General features: G+C 39.3%; 1 protein-coding gene and 1 long non-coding RNA gene across 3 annotated transcripts in view; one reads left to right on the forward strand and one right to left on the reverse strand.

The window, feature by feature from the left end:
- Positions 1-98: 98 nt before the first annotated feature.
- The window catches only part of LOC105382214 (solute carrier organic anion transporter family member 4A1), a 33,617-nt gene continuing 10,174 nt past the window's right edge, over positions 99-23,541 (reverse strand). For both annotated transcript variants that reach the window (XM_048633329.1, XM_048633330.1), the window contains 11 exons: positions 9,953-10,046; positions 9,406-9,610; positions 8,854-9,031; positions 5,857-5,959; positions 4,589-4,710; positions 3,973-4,221; positions 3,409-3,616; positions 2,740-2,946; positions 2,328-2,477; positions 1,670-1,852; positions 99-1,257 (listed from right to left, as the gene is read on the reverse strand). In XM_048633329.1, coding sequence (XP_048489286.1) covers positions 1,032-1,257; positions 1,670-1,852; positions 2,328-2,477; positions 2,740-2,946; positions 3,409-3,616; positions 3,973-4,221; positions 4,589-4,710; positions 5,857-5,959; positions 8,854-9,031; positions 9,406-9,610; positions 9,953-10,046 — 1,925 coding nt within the window. In that variant the 3' untranslated portion in view covers positions 99-1,031. The remainder of the gene's footprint in view (positions 1,258-1,669; positions 1,853-2,327; positions 2,478-2,739; positions 2,947-3,408; positions 3,617-3,972; positions 4,222-4,588; positions 4,711-5,856; positions 5,960-8,853; positions 9,032-9,405; positions 9,611-9,952; positions 10,047-23,541) is intronic.
- On the forward strand, positions 14,767-15,086 carry LOC125491416. Its single transcript, XR_007268282.1, has 2 exons — positions 14,767-14,831; positions 14,979-15,086. It is a non-coding gene; the product is annotated as an uncharacterized LOC125491416 (long non-coding RNA).

Consider the following 23,541-nt stretch of genomic DNA (forward strand, 5'->3'; position numbering starts at 1 on the left):
TCCTGTTCTAAAAACCTTTAAAATGTGATAAGTTCGAAAGACGCACTGAATACTTAAATCAAAATGGTACATCGGTTAACTAAACCGATACCTAACCAAAACCGACCGATCTTGATAAGTGTAGCTACACAAAATTTGGATGGAATAGGTAATAACCGCCATAGCTATTGGGATGTAGAAAATTGAGAACTAAACACATGAAGTAATAAAACGTTACGAGTAGTGTATATTTTTGCATAACCTACCTAATAACTAGATTTGCATTACGGAGTTTTGAATATAATTGCTACCACTTACAATTTAATAGATGTACCTACTTCCTTATCCGTTACAAATTGTGCTTATAATTTATTCGAATACCACCTATGAATGGAATCTGCTACGAAGTAATCCAATACATTACGGTTTTCACAACCTTAAAACAATCAGTCTTCAAACAAAAATATTTATAGACAAAAAAATAATTATAAATGATATTTAAAGTTCATGTAAGAGTATATTAACAAAATATACTTAGGCTAAATATAAATAAACAAATAACCATAAAAATAAATTTCTATAAATGTGATGAAAAGTATGAAACATTAACACTCTTGTGCTTTCCTCATTGTACTTTTATGCCAAAAACAAATTATCCTAAATATTATTTAAGACTACGACATCACAGATATTTTACAACAGATTATTCCATACATGCGTAAAACCATAGTTACAAATTGAATGTGATTGGATGAATATAAGTTTATTTCCAGTTAAATAATCACAAATACGTTGATTCAAAGTTCCCATACAATATTTTTCAATATTTTAGCTGCTCCCTCATATAAATCCGGATAACCGGATGTCCTGTAGTCTTTTACATAGAAAATCTACAGTAAAACTTGAACAAAACTACGAACACATGAAATATGATTGGTTCTATAATTGATTTACCGTATAGGTAGGTACTTATACCTAACTTCAGACAAACATCCATAATCAGATAATCTCTTCACATTGTGACATCATTCCTGCATACCTACAACTTGCATCTACAGATGATCGCTACACTCCAGCGCTTGATTACAATACCCGTTACCCACCGTCTCCCCATTGGCCACGACCCCGTTGGTCTTCTCGCTTGTGACCACCATGTCGACAGAGGGCAGCACTGCGTTGCCGTTCTTGTTGTTGCTGGGCGGGCGGTAGAACCACCAGGCTAAGAAGAAGAAGAGGAGCGAGCAGAGCTTGCCCACTAGCGCTAGGGCTAGCATGTATCTGGAAGGGAAGAAGTTAAGGTTGATAAAAAAGTTGTCTGAAAATTCCGACTTAGATTATATATTAAGTGTAGCAGTTCCCGCAAGCTTCGCTTCGCCTTCAAAAGTTTTCCCGTGGAAATTCCGGGATAAAAAGTAGCCTATGTTCTTTCCCAGGGTCTAGACCGTATGTATACCAAATTTCATTCAAATCCGTTCAGTAGTTTTGGCGTGAAAGAGTAACAGACAGACAGACACAGTTACTTTCGCATTTATAATATTTGTTAGGATTAGGATTACCAACTACAAGGGCTCAGATTAAACAAGGGTGTGAATGTGAATTTTCAGTAGTTAGGAAAACGCCCCATTTATTATGGTCGGTAAATTAATTAAGTATAATAGGTAATTACATGGTAACAAAACTCCCAACTCACCGGCTCATATTGACATTATCATACAGCAAGCACGCCCCAGTAGCGCCACAAGTTGTGTCCCACAACGAGCAGGACAGGTCGATGAGGAACCCGAACAGCAGCGGCGCGGGGATGGTGCCCAGCAGACGCACCTTGATCCACTGGATCCCAAGCGCGAAGGAGCGCTGGTCTTCGCGGACGCATCTGGAGAGGGGGAAGGAGGTTTGGGGTTTTGGTGTGTCGATGGTAAACATTAAAGCTGGTGTAAGATTGGTCAATAAATCGTGAACGAACATGAACTTGATTGCGAAGGTAGTGAATCTGAGCTAAAATCGATCAGAAAATCTACTTTAGAGGGCATTAATCTTCTCAATGGTGGCCACTAGCCAGTGTCTGAATTGGTTGGAAGCCGATACTTCAGCTTTAAATGAACTCGTTAAATTTAAAGACTTAAGTAAGCCAATCCAATAAGGGACACTCCCTTACAAACTTAGCATGGATTAGCTTACTTAAGTCTTTAAATTTAACGAGTTCATTTGGCCCTTGGGGGATTGTGTGAATGCGGTCTATTCCGGCATTAACTCGTTCCGAATGCTCTCTCATCATTCGGTCACGAGTATATCTAAGTACTTACATAAAAGGCCACCATCTTGGTCAACTCTCGCTAATGATACTATACCTAAGTGTGGCCGACAGCGCGGGCATGGTGGCTAGGAAGGTGAACAGCATCACGCAGAAGGAGAGGAACACGAACAGCCACAGGTGCGCGCAGTCCGACGCGCACGGGCTGTTGATCGCCTCGTAGGTGATTGACGAGTTGGATGTACCTGGAGGGAATAGTTAGGTTAGGTAGTGATAGGGATGGTTTGATATTATTGAATGCAAGTAAGAAATCGTTTGTTGCTCCTGGAGTTTCTTATCAATCATGAAAGTGTTACAAAAACAGCTATAAGACTCGTTAAACGTACCGTACGCTACGGTTATTAGAGTTTTCTGAAACACAATCACAAAAACACTGGAGCCCACCTGAGTTTCGAGTGAATCAGTAGAACATAGACCCAGGAAAGGACAATTTAAGGAACCCAAACTCACCTTCAAAGCTATAGCTCGGCAACACAACTCCCGTCGTATTCACACAAGCACAATCCCCATACAGCTGCGCCGACCCCACGTTGTTACTAGTAGCACAACCAGCGTGGCATGGCGAGTAGTACACCACTCCGTCGGCGCCGCAGACAGGGGCGTAGGCTGCAGAGGCGCACGCGCAGGCCGCGTTGCAGACTGAGGATAGGCGGTCACTGGGGGGAAGGAGGGTGTGGTTATTTGCCGGGACTGAGACAGTTGGAATAGAAGTCGGTATTGGGTCTTGGAAGGTTCCATGCTTACGCTGCTAATAATAGGTTAATCAGATCGACTGTGTCAGATTCTCTACATCGTATTGGGCGAATTCTGCGGTGTAGCTATTTCAGATTATCATGGATAGGTACAGTAAGAGGCATAGAAACCTGACCCCTCACAGAGGCATTGTTACTATGAGAGGGGGGTCAGGTTTCTCAGCACATGACCGTACAGTGGCCTGCATAGAAACTAGTGATATTGCTACTGTTAGGGTTAGGTTTCTCTGCAGGTTACTGTACTTACTATTAATTCAATCTTATCTAAATAATGATAGAGTTTTTTTTTCCTATATTACGTCTTCATAACCAATTCAGCTCATGAGCTCAAAATTATTCATAAATCCACTCTCCACCCCAACTCACCCGCCAACACTAGGCGTGTTATACGGCACAGTGACCCCTGCAAACGGATAGTCATCACACGACAGCACGAAGCTGAAGGTGAAGGCGGCGGCGGCGAGCGTGGCGGCCACGCACAGACGGATGATGCCTGCGCAGGCCAGCCGCCAGCGCTTCACCAGCCAGCCGCCCAGGAATGTGCCGCCGCCGCCAGCGGGGACCGTTATCACGCCTGCGGAGGAATGGAGATCGTGAGGTATAGGGGTATAAATAGGGATGAGACTCGAGTTAGTAAGTTGGTATAATAAGTTTGTTTGTGCGTATATTATCTGAGCACAAAGCCCCAATCCCACTTTTACAGAACACACTAGACTGGAAATGGTTCCTTTGCTTGCTTGCTTGTCAGCAAGGACGCAAGCCAAGGAAGCATGCAAACATTTGTAAAGATTTGGGGCTTGACGTATGCAGATCATCAGCAGGGTGAATATGTTCACTCTGGATACTAGCTACCACTACTTAGCACTAGGCATACGTACACCAATACGTAATTTCCTCGTTGTATTATTTGTCATAAATTTAAATACAAACCCAACAACAAAGCGGCCTCAGACGCGTTGACAGCGAACTGGTTCTCTATCAGCTTGGGCAAAAACGCCGCGAACCCAGAGATCAGCATGCCCTCACTAGCTCCGGCCAGGTTGAGGAACAGGAACGTGGGGTTCCTCAGCAGGGCGGCGGCGGCGCGGGGTAACTCGTGAAGCGCGCTGAATGCCGCGGACTTGGAGGCTTCGCCCTCGTGCGCTTCTGAGACCTTGGAGGATCGGATTTCTGCTGCTCCTGGAGTAAGAGGGGAAATAGTTAGTCTAGATTAGGTAATCATAGTAAAGGAAAATTAAGTGATAGGTGATTTGCGAGATAGGTAAGTACCTATATGATTATGTGAGTCCATATAATATTGGAATGTTGCGTACGTAGACTGGTGATAAGTAGAACGCTCCTGCTGTCTTTCGGTCTAGGGGCTCCAGACTTTTGCGGCATGTCCCAAAATTTATTGCAATTTGGTCACTATTACTAATTCACTATTGCAGGCCACTGACAGACAACAGGTAGGTACAAAAGCGAGTGGATATACCTAGGTAGTGGTTGGAAAAAGGCTATAGGTACTAGGGTAACTATTTGTACTTATGTAGGTTGTGTAACTTACCCGGCAGTTCATGCGGGAAGGCGAGCAGAGGCACGGCCACCACGAGGCACAGCAGCGCGGACAGGATGAACCCCACCCACCACGCGCCCACCCACACCGAACTCAGCGGGGTTATGCCCACCCTGCCATGAGAGGATAAAGTTTAAAAAGGTGTTCACATAATATCATAATAATTATTATGTAGGTACCTATCTACACATTTGTATTCTACACATATTTACGTTACATTTACAAGATTTTTGGCTACGCCTTTGAAAGTTTTCCAATGGAAATTCCGGGATTTAATGTAGCTTAGTAGTTTTTTTACTACTGCAACTGATTGGGTTCACACACACACAACAGGATGTGCAGGTTTCCAAACGATACTTTTCGTAGCCTTACGAGCATGTGCTACGTATGGCCGCTGCCTTTCGAATGATAGGACGAGATTTCATTCGTTTCGCCGACACGGATCGAAGCAGAAGCATGCTCATTCCATGTTAATTAACGTACCAATCTATTATGATAATTCGAGTGACTATCACCAGCTAGCAGCTACTATTCATTTCAGCAAACATTGCTAATATCTAACTGTTATGGTATAGGAAAACCACTAAACCCAGAACTGCGGCTTTCTCTAAAACTACATAAGATACTCTTGATAGAGTTTACGTGCTAGGTGCTACTAGCGCCACAATATAGAACTAAGCGAATTCACCTCATCTATATCAATTTGACTGCCCCATGTATATTCAATTGTTTTCTTATGCTAATTCAATAACCCTGCGAGCACGGTGCTAACACAAACTGCGGGCTTTTTATGCCACACTGAGCAACCATAGGGCGTAATAACAAGGGTACCGAGTGCTCTCAAGAAAATGAACGGTACCTACACACCACTCTATGTTAATAAATTAGAAAAATAATTTGAGACTAGCAACCAGCCAGCCGTTTGTTTCTGTGAACGAAGCCATAACTTAATTCAAATCTCGTTTGGGTTCGAAATTCAAAATGATATTTCACGTGGAAGCCATAAAAGTATAAAACGGTGGAATTAATTTGGCTCAAAAGTTGGTTTGGAGCACACAATGAGATGAAAGCGAGAGGGCAACTTTGGCTGAATGAAGCCGTCGTTGCCGGGATGAAATATTAAAAAATATGAACAAGACGCGAGCGCGCGGGAAACTCGGGCTATGCGACAGCCATGTTCTATTCAAGGAGGTCGGTTACATTTAAGTTATAAAGGAGGTTATAAATTAGATTTTCTTTTTAAATAGTTGTAAACCTACGTGGATGAGTCTACGGTGATGAAGTCGGTGTAGATGTTGAGCATCTGTCCTCCCACCACGTAGCCCAGCGCCGGGCCCACCACCGCCATCGTGTAGTACATACCTGAAACAATGCATTTCTTTATTAAAGTACACCGATACAATTATACCAAGTAGGTATCTATAGCTATTACTCCAATACCTAACACACATTTCAGAGTGTGTGAACGGTGCGGCGCCCGAAACGTATGCAATTCAATCGCAACGAACATAAAACTCCAATACCACACATGCCACCCCCGCTTTTAAACTTTGCATAACAAAATATACCACTTACCGCGCCATTCGCAACCTATCGTATCGAATCGTGACGCAGCCTAATCGACGTAAAGTGTGGTTTCAGTCACAACAGTACGTGAGTCGTGACAATCCGGGAACAAAGCTGAGCGGTTTGTGCCGTGAAGTGGCCGCGATATCCCGGGAACCGCCAAACATCTTGAGGACCGCGTATTTTCACAGCTAAAAGCTGCGGTAGGAACTCTCTAAGGGCAGTCGCCGACTGAAAGCTTTATGATGTGATGCTCTCCCTACCTGCACTTATAGGTGTGTGCGCTAAACTCTAAAATAAGTTTGTACATAAATACTTAAATTTCCTTTACTTCTTGAGCGATCTTACGATTGAAGGTGGTACTGAGGAAGCGGCCTATACCCATCATAGAATTACATATTCGTAGACGAATAAACAGGTTTTTCTGTACATAAAATTATAGCAGCTCCTGGTAAAAGTTTAACTACTTTATGGTATGGTATGGTAAAAGTTTAACTACTGTAAGGTACTTATCATTGTCGTCACCTTCCTATAAATATAATTATAAATGCCCATATCGTAATAAACTACGTAATATCTTATAGCTTCCTACTACACCTCTGTCCTAACGGTGCTATATCGAGAGGCGGCTGAGGGCGGCCTCAATGGCGGCTCTAAGGACCTCCTTTCAGAGCTCACCTACACTAGCGCGGACAAAGAGCCGCTCGCAACAGAATGTATAAAAGAACGTCGTGTAAGTCATGTTATGTGAAGCGGACATCGGGGCTTGAACTCGAGAAGAAAAATAAAGGATGGACCTATAATCGAATGATTAGAGTGCCAGCGAAATGTCAGAGATGTAACTTTTTAAAATTGTTGTACTCGTAACAAGAAAACCAACTATCTCAAGCGACGAGACGTTCAAAGTCAAACCAATGTACCTAAACATGACCTAAACAAGCGCTTATTAGACTAGGTACGAGGTACAAAAGTGTTTAAGTTTAAAGCTACTTGCTTTAAATGTATGAAGCTGGCCGTACCATTGAAAGATTTATAAACCTCAATCTAATATCCGGTAGGTACCTAATTGAGCAAAAACGGCAGAAAGTGTAGCAAAACCGCCAGTAAAGAGCCCTCTATAATAGTAGTTGAGTAAGTGCCGCTATCATAACCGCTAAAGAGCCGACAATAAACATAAGAAAGCACTCCACTCCGCCGCCGCCGCCGCGCCGTGGAGGTAATATAGCTTTATTGTAGCTACGTGTGCTCTATTAGAGGTCCGCACTGTTTTACAGACCACAAAATGTTTAAGCTGACCACTATTAAAGATTATAATAGAGGATGTTAGAAAAAAGGTAGTTTAGTAAGCCGTGGGAGGATAACTCAGGTCATCTGAATAACTTTTATAAATTGGATCATTAGTATATGGCTGGATACGAAATATCTCAGTGGCGTCCCGTGAGCCACCCCGATAATAAATAGGTACCTACTCACTATAATATAAAATATCACTGAAAGTGCCCTTATTATTGTAATACCCTGAGTGAATTGGTGGGGTGGTTGACTAAGCTAGTTATTACTTATGGAGCTACCCTGCATAACAGTCTATCGAATATAGCTTCGTATTTGTGTCTAACTATAAAAATCTGCATTCGTTAGAGCGCATTTCAAAAAAATTACATCGACATGTATAATGCAAAGCAAAGAAGGGTCAATCTAGCTATACAAAAAAAATACGAACGAGAGCATTGTATAGAGTCGCTGTGAAACTAAATTTTTCGTAACCTAGACTAACTCACCCTCAAGCCGCAGTGATCCGTCGCGTAGCAACCCAATTAGCTTCGAAAACAATGAATCGAATCGAAACCGCGGAAATGCATTCCCGAGGAGCGACGCGGGGCCGACGGGGACTGATGGCAGTAGAGGAATTAATACATGTCCCGCGCAGAACGGCCACGGCTACAGTTTGAAATGGCCTGGTTTACCTTGCGTCATAACTTTCTGGGGCTGGAATTAATTGTGTGAATCGGAACTTGTATTAAACCTACGGAACTATTGGAACGTTCTCGTGCAAACTAAGAGGTCAAAATAGGTACTCTAAATTTTGAGTACCTACCTATAGGTTCAAAATAAGACATAGGTAAGTTTAGTATTGATATCGCATAAGGGAGATCACTCTTTCATCGTTGCATTAACCTGCTTAAATGTAAGCGTTATCAGAGAAAGCCATTTGCTTTGCATTCCAAAACTAGCTACACTATGTAGACAGTCTGATGGACCACATGCTTCATCCTATTACAGTGGCAGTAACACCCTCCCATTATGCCAAGTCGAGTGACAATTTGTAATCAAAGATCCCGACTGAAGGCGATGGCCGTCACATCACATTCGGGTTGAGGTGATTTGGATTGGGTTTAGGCTTTAGTCGACTAGACCTGAAAGCCTATGGATGTACCTATCGATAAATCGATAAACGACAGTAGGTATGTATACCATTATATCTTAGGTCTTAACATTTATTATGTCTACATAATACCTATACCTAGATTCCTACAGTATGAGATAACTGTAAAGGTGCGATTAAACCGCGAGGGATGATACAAGCCGAACCCACAGACATTGAACGCGAACCTCAATCATACCTCATCCAATTCAATACTTTGAAATGAGGAGGGCCGGGGATTGGATCACAGTCATACAAAAAAACTCACCCAAATAAACAGAAGACATCTTCTTGCTGACATTCTCGTCGATGTATGTCACCCCGAGGGTGAAGAGCGGCGTGGCGCCGGCGCCGTGCAGCAGCTGCGCCGCCACGAACACCGCCACCGCCCACGCGCCGCCCTCCGCCCAGCCGCCCGCCGTAGCGGTCGAGTCGCATAAGCCGCCCTGGGTAGGTAAAGAATGGTGAATATTGGCGGTGGCAGTATGTGATGCTATTATAGGAATGCCTTTAGTCATAGACGCGTTAGTGAAGTACCTAGTTGAGTAGATGAGGTTTCAAGTGATGCGTCTATGACTATTAGTGGACTCGTCATAATCATAACTGCCACAGCGTTTATAGCATCATCAGTTCGGTAGAAGCGAGTTAGTGAGGTATTTTTGAGAGGAACGCGGATAGTGGCTTTTGACTTGATGACCAATGAGCAGTTTGGTTATGGACGTGGCGACCTCTATTGTATTGTATAGTGCACACAATTACTTAAAGAACTGGACTAAGTAGACAACAACGTCTAGCCCTCCACAACTTGCACAAAACCCACCATAGTCCTATTCGCCCTACACAGATCATCAGGCTCCTCACTGGCCACGCGGTACGGCGGCACGAGGAAGTGTGGCAGCGCGAACAGCAGCGAGCCGCCGCCCATCAGCAGCACGCCCAGCCCGAGCCAGCGCGGCTTGGACGCGCCTGCCCGCCCGCCCAGGTAGGTCACAGGGGCCAGGCAGATGAAGGATGCCATGTCGTAACTGGGGGTAGAAGAGAACCATTTACTTCGTTTTGATCAAACTATTTATTTTTATTAGTTACCTAAGGATAAGACGTTAGACGACGACTTAGAATCGAAAGTTGATTTGAAATTACTCCACTGCAGGCATACCTAAATATACACGGTAGTCACGGTATAGTCACAACTACTCATAACTGTTTCCATTCAGCTCTCTCTGGTGCTTTCATTCGTTTTGTGCCCCGTGTTAGATAATGATGGCTCTATCCTCTCATCTAGATAGCCTATGAGAGTGTTTCCAATCATCGTAGATGTTATTAATACTTAATTACAATATAAACTGGTATAAATAAATGTGTCTCACCCTCCCGCGATGACGCCGGTCTGCATGGAGCGCAGCCCGAAGCGCTTCTCGATGGTGGTGATCACCACGTTCACGAACCCGTTCACCACCATGCCTGCACACAAAACACATGACTGTGTTAGTGGTTAGTTCAGAAATATAATATGGATCTATGGAACTGCTTTCAATCAAATAAATGTTTGCCTTTTGTCAGAGTACTAATCTAACTACTCTTATTTAAATGACTCTTATACATTCCGCAAGTTCCGCAACTGGCGCATCTCAAGAGATTTCAGAAAGGAATTGCAAGAAACTTCACGACTCTTACGGATATCCTAAGCTGGTAGCACAATGTCGGACTATTAAACAAGGCGATGATAATTATATTAGATATATGGAATACCAGGAGATAAAGCAGCTAGCTGTCTTAGAAGCCAGATGCCTGACTTGAGTAGTTGACCATCTTATCTTCTAGCAATTTCCCTAAGGTTGCTTGATTTGTCCGATAAGCCATGGCCTACCATTATATGGCTCAACAACTGACAGACGAGACTGATCGGGCTACGGCTTAATATTGTGGATTTCAGGAATCCCTGAATAATAATTATGAGTTATTGTTGGTTATTTACCTCAGCATTAACATAATGCACAAACACCGACAAGCCGCATAAATTATAAAACAATGTAAAGTTATGACTATTCATACTTAAGTACTACTTATTACTTACTAGCTGTTCCCGCGCGCTTCGCTTCGCCTTAAAAAGTTTTCCCGTGGGAATTCCGGGATAAAAAGTAGCCTATGTTCTTTCCCAGGGTCTAGAACGTATGTATACCAAATTTCATTCAAATCCGTTCAGTAGTTTTGGCGTGAAAGAGTAACAGACAGACAGACAGACAGACAGACAGACAGACACAGTTACTTTCGCATTTATAATATTAGTAAGGATATGACCAAATGAAAAAGTACGCAAAATGACTGACGAAAAAAAACCTGTACCTTCTTAAATACCTAGAGTAATGAACCGTCAATACTCGATGCAAATATAATTTTATGAATGCTTAGTAAATTAAATTAGGTATACCGTAAAATCGTTTACCCAAAGCCATGACCAGCAGCTGCGGACTAATATTGAAATTTATTGAGATTCAAAATCCCATGCTTAAAATAACCTAAGCGCGATGATTGATATTGATATCCACAGGTCCATATCCACATCCACAGCTAATGAAGAGTGGCTTTCGTCGTTGTGTCTGAGTTCACACCTATCTGCATTTTATTCATGACTAATATTATTCTCGGAGGCCTATATTAGCCACTTTATAGGGCCTGTGTTGTCGTTTATCAATTAACGTGGCACTGTAAAACTATCTAACCTGAAGAAAATATACATAAAATAAAAGCTAGGTACCTTTATATGCTTGTGTAATCAAGTACCCAATAATATAGCTGCCACAGCTATAACTAAGTAGGTACTTACTTACTATGTTTTTCATACTTTCCTTCTTGTATCACCGACTATCATAAAATCAAAAACATCAACAATCCGACACTGACGACCAAATGGCGTAGTGGTTAGTGACCCTGACTACTGAGCCGAAGGTCCCGGGTTCGATTCCCGGCTGGGGCAGATATTTGTTTAAACACAGATATTTGTTCTCGGGTCTTGGGTGTTGATATTTATATTTAGTATCTATCTATCTATGTATTTGTGTAGATATATCAGCTGTCCGACACCCATAACACAGGTTCTACCTATCTTGGGGTCGGATGGCCGTGTGTGAGATGTCCCCACATATTATTATATTATTATTATTATTACTGTGTAAATACCTAGACGTTCTTAGCAACACTATCACCAACGTCATAGACGTTGAACATATCCGACTGAGTATAGGAGTTATAGTATATACTCCTATAATAGGACATTCGATGTACGGCTGAGTGTACTTTTATGCATATATTTTTGTCCGTTCAAACATCGCTCCGTCCGTCCGTCCGTCACTCCGGAAGGAGCTGAAACTTTAATAACTGCAGTGAAGCCTCCGCTGAGCCAATATTCTACTATTTTCAAACCGCCATTTTTGCTTTCCTCATATTCCCATTTGTATTTCCGGTTAAATCGGAAGTGCCGGCTACCTTTTATTGCGTTTAATTAGACCTATTTTTGTGCACTTGATATTATTATGTTTATTATCATATCAAAAGTAATCATACTCGTAATTATGAAGGAAACTTACGTAAAATTCTCACAGTAGAGAAAAAATTAAGATGATGTCAAAATTAATGCATCCATTATCTCTTTACAATAGATCAGCCGTGTTCCATTAGCTTATCTGGAGCTACCACAATGGCTCCCACACTTTGCTTCTTATTCACAATCTTAGACGTTAAATAATTAGAAAACTTTCTAAAATCACCGTGATAATGCGCTTATTAGTTAAAAACATCAAATTAATCATCCTGCTGCTGCAAGCTTCATTGTTAGAGATTATTAATTAAAAATATGTTAAAGAAAAACTCTTTAGGTGGGGTGAATATTGTGGCTCCTATAATCAAGAATTTATGCAAGAGCTTTGAATTCACTACAAATCAAATCGCGATGGGAAGGTATGAGCTATTTTAATTTTGGCTCTCTAACCTTTTTTGTCTGCGATTAACTTATATCGGTGTTTTAAACTACTTGTGTAAAAAGTAGTATTTCATGTTTTATGGTCACCCGCTGACGTAGCTCGTGTAAATACAGTGGCATCATGCGGCTGCGTGGAACAACATAGATTAATCCCCGGCGTCCACTGCACGTTGTAATGTATGCGATCTCACGCACCTCGCCAGCCTCTGACAATAACCTCACGAGATTCACGAGTAATATCATGTGGTGTGACACGGCTAGGTACGACGAATGTAAATAAAATGACTGGTTCATAGTGATGATACATAGGTTGTCCTATATGTGCTAGACTACCACGGATGCCAGACGCGCACGTCAAGACGCTAGCCCTTAACAGTTAATTTAAAAGCGAGTAGAGTAACCTTTGCGGGCTAACATTAATATCTACGATTAAATAAATTACACATAGTCACAACATTTTTTTTCAGATAGAGTTCTTATTCGTTACCTAATCATTAGGTATTTGTAAAACATGTCGTGTTCACGTAAGTTTTAAAATTAATTTATTTTAATATTTTATGGTTGGTATTTAAATTTACTTTTCGACTGAATTAAGTACATATTGCACTTCAGTAAGTAGCGATGTCATTGTAGAATCACTATAAACATAATATTCTATGATATTGCTACTTACTCCATCCCATAAACCCTTTCCCTATTCAAAACATGTTCTTTCAACTAAGAACATCTCTGGCATACACAATACACGGCTAATCTTCAAATGGCAAATCCCTCAAAAGTATTAAGTAACCAAATAGAAAATCGTATGATTTCCGATACCATATTCCTCCGAGCGTGTCATCTTGCATAATCCGCTTACAGAGCGCGTCGTAGGGGTGTACCACTGCACATTAGAGTCTAAAGTGGCAGAGCTCATATACTTCGCTAAACTAAAGAGTAAGTACCTACTTATTTTGTTTATTAATAAAAAACATAACTTGACTTTCTCATGAAGATACGCTTTGATTAAAAATATTTAGGTTCTTCGGCTTAAAAAAGTAACTTAGGTACGGTGGCCTGCGCCTAAAAGTATACAGGCGGAGTTTTTAAAATAGCGATCTCAAGCTCACATGCTGCTCAAGCACATCCACATAAACACCACTGCTACACACATCACACACAACACATCCCCGGATTTATAACAGATGTAGTTGGTCCCTTCATCATCATGGATCGCTATTTTAAAAACTCCACCTGTATACTTTTAGGCGCAGGACACCGTACCTACCTACGTCATCGTCATTTTCAGAAAACCCATCGGAACTAAAAAACGATTTGTAGTCCGACAGTTTTTGGGTTTATTCTTTACTATCATATTAGTACTTGATGTATACAAAGAGTTTTTATTAGTACGACGTTGTACGTGATACAAATTTTACTGTACTCTAAACCGCAGCTCGCCCAGCACTAGCACCGCGGATTATATCGATACGCAAAAAGATCCGTTCCTCTTTGAAACCATATTTTTCCATGGAACATGTATTTTTAAAGCCTGTATTGTCCATACATAACATCATGTCAGAGCCTATTTTCATAGCTCTCTTTTACCATCAGCAGCAAAGCCTATCCGAAAAAAATAATTGGGGTTATACCTAATTAAGTATAAGACTAGCGTGTGTCTGTGGTATGACCGGCGTGTGGTTCGACAAAAATAAATAAATTTGCTTATATATTGTGTTTTAAGGATGATGCAATCATACATGCCTATAGTATAAAGCGACGTTTGAGCTTTAAACCCCCTGTAAGTATAGTTAACCACGAAATAATTTTAAAAAACTTCTGTAGGGAAGGAGTAGGACATCTAGGGTTGATTTTGGTAATACTCGCAACAAATATCTAAGACATATGTGACGAATTTACTTCCCTTAAATAGTTTTTACAAATGTGACCAATTTACTGTGTGACAAATGTTCAAAAACCCGTTTATTCAATAGGTATAGTGCCACAATCTTATCTGTTCCGGTGGTCAAAATGTGTACTAACGAGACGTCATTGTCAAACGTCCTTTCATACTCTGTGCGTTATTTGAGTTGTCAATTTCTGCGAAGAGGCTGACGCTACGTTATTTAATTTGTTTTGTGATTTTCTGGGTGTAATAATGCCAAAAGCGCTGAAAAGTGATGCAAGAAAAGTAATACTAGATATATTGGCTTTTATGCAGGAAGAATAACGTATTCAGGCGCCTTTAATTCCGTTAGAAAAATTGGAAGAACGAGTTGCAGCGGCTACAGGTTAGTGTTGCCAAATATGACGAATAATTTTACCCATATACTTACATGTAATTTTATTAATATTTTCCCGAGAGACCCGTACCCCAGCAGTGGGGACGGGATGGGTCGTGATGAAAGTATATAATCTTTATTTTTCTTTGATTACAGGTGTGAGTGAAGCTGCGTACCTATACCTTAGGCAGTATACCAAGAAGAATTTCTCGCACCTGCAGCGATTTTAGACGAAATAATGATGATTAATGACATCTTCTTCTTCCACTACGAGTATCAAGGGTTGGCTGGAAGAAATGGATTTTTGGCAATTAGCCTTTGTACATTGTCTGAATTTCTTTGAATTTTATGCTCTTGTTTCTTGTTACTTAAGAAAATGAAAAAAATAAAGTGTTCATAAATAAATAAATAATAATTAAGTACAATAGTTTTCTATCTCGTTATTCCCACGACCCACAGATATTACATACCTATATCATTGTAAAATCTAGATTTAATGTCTTATATCAGAACATAATCAGAACTAATTTTGTTTCTGTTTGCCGTGGACAATTTTTTTATACAACAAATGTCGTTGGATATATTATATCCTCTTTCATTTACTATCGACCCTATATTTTGATTTATCTATACTTATGAATGTACCTAATTATAAAAATAGGTAATAGCAGAAATGAGTTGTCGTTTAAACCAGAAATAGGCAAAATTTAATCGATGGCATCACTGGATTCAATGACAGCGACGTCGCCACCGGAACAGATAAGATTGTGGCACTATACATCAGCAGCGCAAAACTTCACAGAACCCCGTAAATCGCAGTCTGTCACACAGTACTTACAGTACAGAGAGTCTAACAAATATTAATAAAATGTCCGGGGTCGTATGACTCGTGAAGTCAACTTGTGAATCCTTACAAATGCCTGGATGTAACTGTAACTGCCCCTTTGGACGGTGAAATAATAAATTGATACTAAATGTTCACATCCTCACATAAAAATGGACATTGTTTGGGGCTATTTGGGGAGCTACTTTTTATACCGGGATTGCCTGAAGGAAAATATTAAATATACTTTTATTCCTTGACTAAGGTAAAAAGTGGTAACTATAAATCTGTATAAACTATATTATTATGTAGGGTTATGCAGGTTATAATAACATTATGAGCTCAATGACAGTTTCCCGCCACCGCCCGTCCTCTAAATTTTAATCCTCCGGCACCCTAACTCCACAAATAGTGTTATAAAAGCTTTATACAAGCTCCAACTTCGGCGGCAGATTATAAAACCATCTACCTATGTGTCTGGTAACACAGCGCATGTAGGTACAATGATGTTATCTCAGCTTTAGTAGTAAACAAACATAGTTCTAGCATTTAGACGTCGTGACGCGCGTGTCATTTAAAAAAATCCTTTTTACAAATTATAACTCTGTGTCGTTATTTAAATATAATATGCACAATGTACCTATTTTTATTTGGGAAATTAGTAGTGCAAAGCATCAAAGGTGTAATGTTTTGTGTTTAAATCTCTAAAATGTTCTATTTAGAAAAATGTGAAGACATGTTATTATCTTCAAATGGCATAACTATGTATATTATAACCCCCGTGTAACATAAATTTCCAAACATAAATAAACAAAGTTTTCTAAACAGCGCATGAATCTTACGGTTCCTGAAATCAAGTTTAGAACTTGATGAATATGCATAAATTTATCATTATTATCTACCGCTAACACGACTACATATTTTAATTTCAGGTGTTGTGCCGCTCCCATAAATAGTAAAGTTTTGAATTAAACTTGAGATTAGTTGAAGAATATTTAAAACAGTTATAATAGAGTTTTCAACTCTGGCAGGGAGGTAAACTGAAGAGAATCTGAGGTGAGTTAGGTTTACCTAACCACATACTATGTATGACTGTAGTTTCCTAATAAGCAAACATTCAACAATACTCTTCTTAGAAAGTGTAAAAAGTCTAGAAAATTTTCATTATTATTTCACTTATTCCAGTACAATTCCATTCCATTAGCTGCCGAAGATTAGCTGTTGTCAGTAGTGAGTTGAACAAGACAAATGTTACTTATATTCACTAACAGAATTTACATTTCTACCTTGTTGTCGATAATTTGTAGGTGTATACTACAGCTATTACACGGTAATGTATAATTATTACGTACATTCAGTTCAGAGCTGTATTCACCACTTCGCATGCTAAACGTTGGAAAGTCACGATACAATAAATAACATGCAAATTAATAGGTATAAGTACAGTAATGTTGGAAAACACAGTTTAAAACGGAGTTTCAATAAAATCTGCGTTAATGACTAATAAATAAATTTTATAACACAATATTATTGCTAATCTGAATAGAATAGCTCTCACGCTTAAAAGATAAATTAAAAGACTATGTTTAAAAAGAAGAATAACTTGTTATTGTTTAGACTTAAGACAACCCTAGTTTAAGATTTATTTAAATAGTGTATGTCTCGATGAGACTGACATGGTCACAGTTTATTGTAAGTGACCTAAGTCGCTTTAATAAATATAGATTAAAAAAAAAAAAAAGAATAACTTTGGTCGTCGTTTTGTTAAATGTGGTTAATTTCAATTCCACTAGGTGTCAACTATCTATTAATCTACCCAAGCGTATAAGCTTACAGAAAACATAGTAAGTACTTAATTGCAATTTATGTGCCCATGTATCTTAATTTCACCCGTATACTTATTTATAAATGTTATTTTTGTTTCCTACCCTATACTGTATTAAGTAATAAAAAGTTATACCTATTTAACTTCCTAAGTATGTAAATGATTAAATAGCTACTTAATACTTATGAAATATAATAAATGCGATGTAAATTGAGAGGAAAAAAACAAAAATTACCACCTAAGTACCTCCATAACCTCTTATACTCCATAAACACCCCCTTATAGTTTCTTTATGTACTTACATTAATGAATAGAGTAAGCAAAACATTTGCTATGGCTGGTTGGATTACAAACTCGTAAGTATGATGCTCGAGCCACTTGGAACTCCGTACGAAAGAAAGGAATAAAGGTAAAGTGTAATTATGTAGATTTACTTGTTTCATGAATTTTAAGCTTTTTTATGTTTGGTACTCTAATTCTTATTCTAAACTCGTGCTAATTATTTATCTATCAATTATTAAGCGCAGATTTTTCAATTGTTATAAAGTTTATCTGGGAAATAATGCTGATGCTGTCGTGTCTGAATGTTTGGCATCATTTTTATTCCTCAGATAGCATTTATCTAACCATTGAAAAATCAGCCCTTAGATTCTTATTTAATTACTCATCTTAAGAACGTTTCTATTCTTAGATGCAAGAAGTGATAAAAATAAGATTTTAACTCCATTGAACCAGAACCGAGCTCGTTACGCGAGTGTGCACAAGCAGTTGACAAAACTTATTATGATCCCAAATATCGGATACAAAATTATCTGATCAACAGACAGGTATATCCGATCCGATGTATCAACGGGAAGGTTGCTTTACCTTTACAGAAAACGTTCGTTCATCAGAAAATTTTATAAGTATACTTACATTGAATAAAAACATTTGACTTTGACTTTGAAAACGAATGAACGAGATCTGTAAAGCAACAGGCGCGGCGTGTTTAATGTAACGAGATAAAGTCGTTATAGCTCCCCGGGCTAGTTTTTCGTAAGCTAAAGCGACCCCCAGATATCTGATGAAATATCTGAAGAGGGGCAGTCGCGGCCCAGTCGAGTGGAAGTTAGGGCACCCGCACAAGTAGGATTTTTTTTGTTAATATTACAAAACAATGAGCGCCTACTAAGTATTTTGTGATTTAATTATTAATGTTAGGATAACATTTTTCAGTCTGTTGCACTACCTATCACTTTCTCCACAACACCCAAGGTTAGCTGGAAGAGAATGTTGTTAGCATTAAGTTCTCCTATATGTACATATTTAAATTTTGTGCAATAAAGAATTTAATAATAATTTATGCCTATTTTCTCATATTATGAGTAATTTAAGTTCTACTCACGGACAATTCATCCAATCACAGCGCTGCATTTCATAACCAAGTTCTACATTGCTTGAATTTCTCAGGTGTTAAACTGTGAGATACCTACCTACATAACCTGAATAATAAAGTTACAGCCTAAAGGTCAATTTCAAGTTACAGCCAGAACGTTTGACCAGAGAGAAGCTATACTTACATCCTAAACATAAGCGGATCTCTCGTAAACCTTATACCTACTAGATAAAGCTCATAGTGTACAACCACCCTAACCGGCACAATCAACTCGACACAATGTATAAATATGTCTTAAACAGCTGTTGAACGATGTAACTAACTTGTCGCGTACAGGCTCTACTGTTTATTTAAAGAGTTTTTACATTCACAAGGACTAGTAACTTCTGGACTGCTCAAATAGGGAGGTACTTCAAAATTTTTACTTAAGTAGGTAAGTAGTAATTTAGTTTTAATTTTGCCTTAAAAAATTTGGGCAAGAGGATAATTTAATAAGGAAGGTACTGAATTTTTGTTATCTAGTATTGAAATATTGATATTCTATTTATACATGAATGTATAAACTTAAATAAAAATATAATCACCAAGCCAGTTTTGTTTCCGCACTTAAAATCTAGTCCAACCACTGTGTTTAATGCTGTTTACATAACTTATGTTTGAACAAATAAGGTGAATGGCGAACAGGATTTAAAAGGTTATTCTGTTTTAAAGATAAGTACTAAATGAATACTTAACATTCACTTTCTACTATGAAGAAACTCTCAATGCGAATTTCTGAGTCTTCAGCCCAGCCGGTTGTATAGCGTCCACGCTACATTTTCTCTTGTGTCTCCACTCGAGAAATCGTCTAACTCTAGAACACTTCATTCCATAATTTCCAAAACCCAAGACCAGCTCAATCTCATATTTAATGAAACCCCGCGTGCACTAATAATGTAATAAATCACGGCCAAGTTGGCTAAGTAGCGGCTTCCTTGCAGCATGGCTCGAGGGTCTCTCTAGCTAGAATAGAAAAGAATAGAATACTCTTTATTTTGCACCATTAAAGAAAACATTACAATTTCACAACTTATATATAAAATAGTACAAAAAGGCGGTCTTATTGCTTACCAGACAACCTTTGGATGGAAGAGATAATTTTAACTAAATTAATGGGAGTAGAAGTGCAAGATATATACTACTTAAACAGTACATACTATATATAGACTCTATAAATAGCTAGACTGGTTTCACTAAAAAAATAAACGTGCATACAGATGAATTTAGAAACTCCTTTTTTTGAAGGCGGTTAAAAAACGAACGAAAGTAGTCATGGACCTTGCTCAATGTCTTTTGTTATCTTAAATTATTATGTTATCTTACATTTACTTATGTGGTATTATTGAATATCTATTTAAATCTGTTTGTTACTTAATAATAAATAAATAAATCAGTCGTGGTGGTCGCAGCTGCGCTCCGAAACTTAGTTTTGCCTAACCTAAAGTGACCCCTCGAAGTTACGTCTTAAGTTGCAGCGCAAGTGAAGTGAACTCCGCAACACACCTGTTGGATAAATGGCCGGAATAACTTAGCGGGAAATTTATAGTCCCCGCACAGAGGGCACTAACTCCCAACGTAACTTTTCAGGACGAAAGTTGCTTTTTACAGGAATTGAAACAGGTAACTTATTTACTTGGTAATACAGTCAACAGCTAAAGTTGATACCTGAATGTTTATAAACTTCTAGGTTTACACCGGCAGCGGCAACAGCCCTACTGTATAGATCAGCCAAAGTAAAATATTCATTAATACATTATAAAATATATAAAAACTGTAAATTACCTAATGTCCTCCTAGCCGAATTTCGACTACGGCGCCCAATCTCATTTGAGATCAGCCATCTACGCAGGAGTAGATTATAGTGCCCAAGTGTGTGCGCAGTACACAGGAGCACACTCATAGCCCAATGGGACGGATTGACCGACACGACTGGAGAGCTAGGCGCAGGACCGACTGCTTTACATGCCCACCCGACAGCATGGATCGTTTCACTGTTTCGGACATCAGGTGATCAGCCTTCTATATCCTAACCAAACTTAGAACCACAATTTAGAAACACAAATTTATGGTCCCCCCCGGGAATCGAACCCGGGACCTCTGGGTCATGAAGCGAAGCTTCTACCACTAGACCACAGAGGCAGCAGTAAATTTAGTAGTTACTTACGAGTTAAGCATTATAAATTTACTAATTACCAAAGTACAAAAATTGTGTGACGCTTAAACTTACACTTATAATGCCATTTTTGAAACATCCTGTATGTGATTGCAATCAGAAAGATACCGAACACAGAAAATGTGACAAATATCTGCTACATATCAGACTGAGACAAGATACGATCAAATTATGCGAATCCACGTCCCTGCTTATTCAAACTTATTGCGCTAGTAAATAATATTTGCAAATAAAATAGTGAATGTGTTCGGGTGCATTCATTTTGTATTCGGATAAACTGCCAGTGCTACATTTGTATTATTTAAAACGATTTTTATATCCTATTTACTGTTCTAAGTACTTTCTTACTAAGACATTTTCATAGGTACTTACATATTTCAAAAATTGAATAGCATATTAACAGATAAGTAACAACTGAAATACTTATTTTAAAGTATGTAACAGGTTGTTATTACCATTCTTTGAACTTTATGGATTCTACTAAATCCCTAACTATTATTATGTTATGAGTACTTAGTCTACTTACGCTGTTTTCCGTTGCCCAGCAAAATGCCTGTTTACTATACGTACTCACACTCCACTTCCGGTTTACACGGCACGTGTGTGAGCACCCTTATGCAGTATCATGGTGTGTCGGCGCCCTAATCCCCTAGCATTCAATATTACTCAATTACGGGACTCCCCCAGCGCAGTAAACAGATAGTACGCATTATTTCCATTTAGTAACTGCTTTCATGCTTTTTAGGGGTTGGTTCTTATACAGGTGTCTGAATACACGGTGTTAAAAATGACCACAATGATCCCTCTGAAAGGGAGTTACTTTCGGCTATGACACTTATATGAATTATTTACACTTGCCCAAAATTAATAATGCACATGCAGATCTTCACACCCGAATCATTAAATCGTAAGAGCCTTAAAAAAACACTTGCATTTTACACCTTGTTCGAAAGAAATAGGAGTCAATATCATGTGTCACATAATCGAAAACAACCGATCTGTCAAAGATTTCTATGCGCATTATCAATTTTGGAGCACTGTACCTGCCTACAATTAAAAAGTTCCACTTACAAAATTAAAAAACTACTTATTTGGTTGGTAATATTCTGATGAGCTATACTTCAATATTACAGACGGTGCGGCGCGGCGGCGGCGTCATTACGCTTTTTCCGTTTAGGAGTAAGTAATTTTGTGATCTCACTGAAAGTTTTTATTGCCTGCGAGTGTATTTATCTTTCTTTATCTTCGAAAAACTGCAAACAATTCGGCGCAAAGGTGCCGAATGTGGATACAATATACAACGTAATAACGGCCAGAGCTGGGGGCTGGCTCGGTGCTGGCTGGGGGGTGATAAATCTGCAAGTTTCCTCATCGGTGGTGCTGCGAGAAATATGGCGCGAACAGGTGCCACCTGGATTCATATTTCACGGCTCCGGCGGGAAAACTACTGTTGGGCTAATTGTTGGCGTGCTGCACCTCCAGCTATGGCTTATGTTCGGTTCACATTGCATCATTTCCCTGTATAAAACCTCTGTTGCGTTCGTATTTATAGCCATTTATTAGAATTGCTTCCAAACTAGCATTCTTTATAAGAGTCGAGGCTGTGCAAAGGAAATCTTATCTAATATATTTCAGAGAAAATATAGAAATGTTAATGTGTCAAGGACTTCTTATTTAATTTTGAATAACACTAAAGTATGCAAATGAGTCTTATAGGTACTTATACTTGGCCTTGCGTTGTTCTTATGGGTAAATACCTACATGTTATTAGATAGGGTAAAGGTCTAAAAGAGTCTTGAAGCTGTATTCATTGAGTGTCTGTTGTGAGTTGGAGACGAGGAGGTTGTGCCATTACCACGAGGCGACGCGGCTCATTCACCGCGCCCCCGCGGGACTAGGAGCGTCCCGACTGATCATGGTGATCCGATGGGAACGAAGCGAACAGTAGTTATAAAAAGTCCGCACTAATAAGAAGCCTAAATCACTCTCACATCTGGCTTCGCAATTCGCAACAAGAAAGAAACATATAAATAAATTTATATGATACATTATATATGTGTAATTCATTTTTCTGCCTCTAATATTAAAAATAAAAACCTATGTTCAAAATGAGAATTATCATGTCCAATGAATTGTAAGTAGGATGATACATTATAATTACTAATGCCTTTTCTGTTCGCATGCACCACATTTTGCGATAAAAAAGAAGGATGTTATCCGACGATTAAGATCCAGGGGGTCACTTTCTAACTCGGTGCGCTTAATACAACGAGATGAAGTCGTTCGAAGTCTTATTCGTTCGTTATTCGATTTAGAGAGTAGCCCCCCAGATCCTAGAGATCAGTGAGGACTCCGCTAGGGCTGCCACAAGGCGCTATCTCGGGCCGGGGAGTACCCTCGGTCCCGGGGGAAATTATCAACTGCCCGCTAAATGTTGCGTACTAAACGACGAGCTGATTTGTGGGGCGACACCTTTGTGAGGAA

Source organism: Plutella xylostella, chromosome 5 (assembly GCF_932276165.1).
Source record: "Plutella xylostella chromosome 5, ilPluXylo3.1, whole genome shotgun sequence".
Taxonomy (NCBI): Eukaryota; Metazoa; Arthropoda; class Insecta; order Lepidoptera; family Plutellidae; genus Plutella; species Plutella xylostella.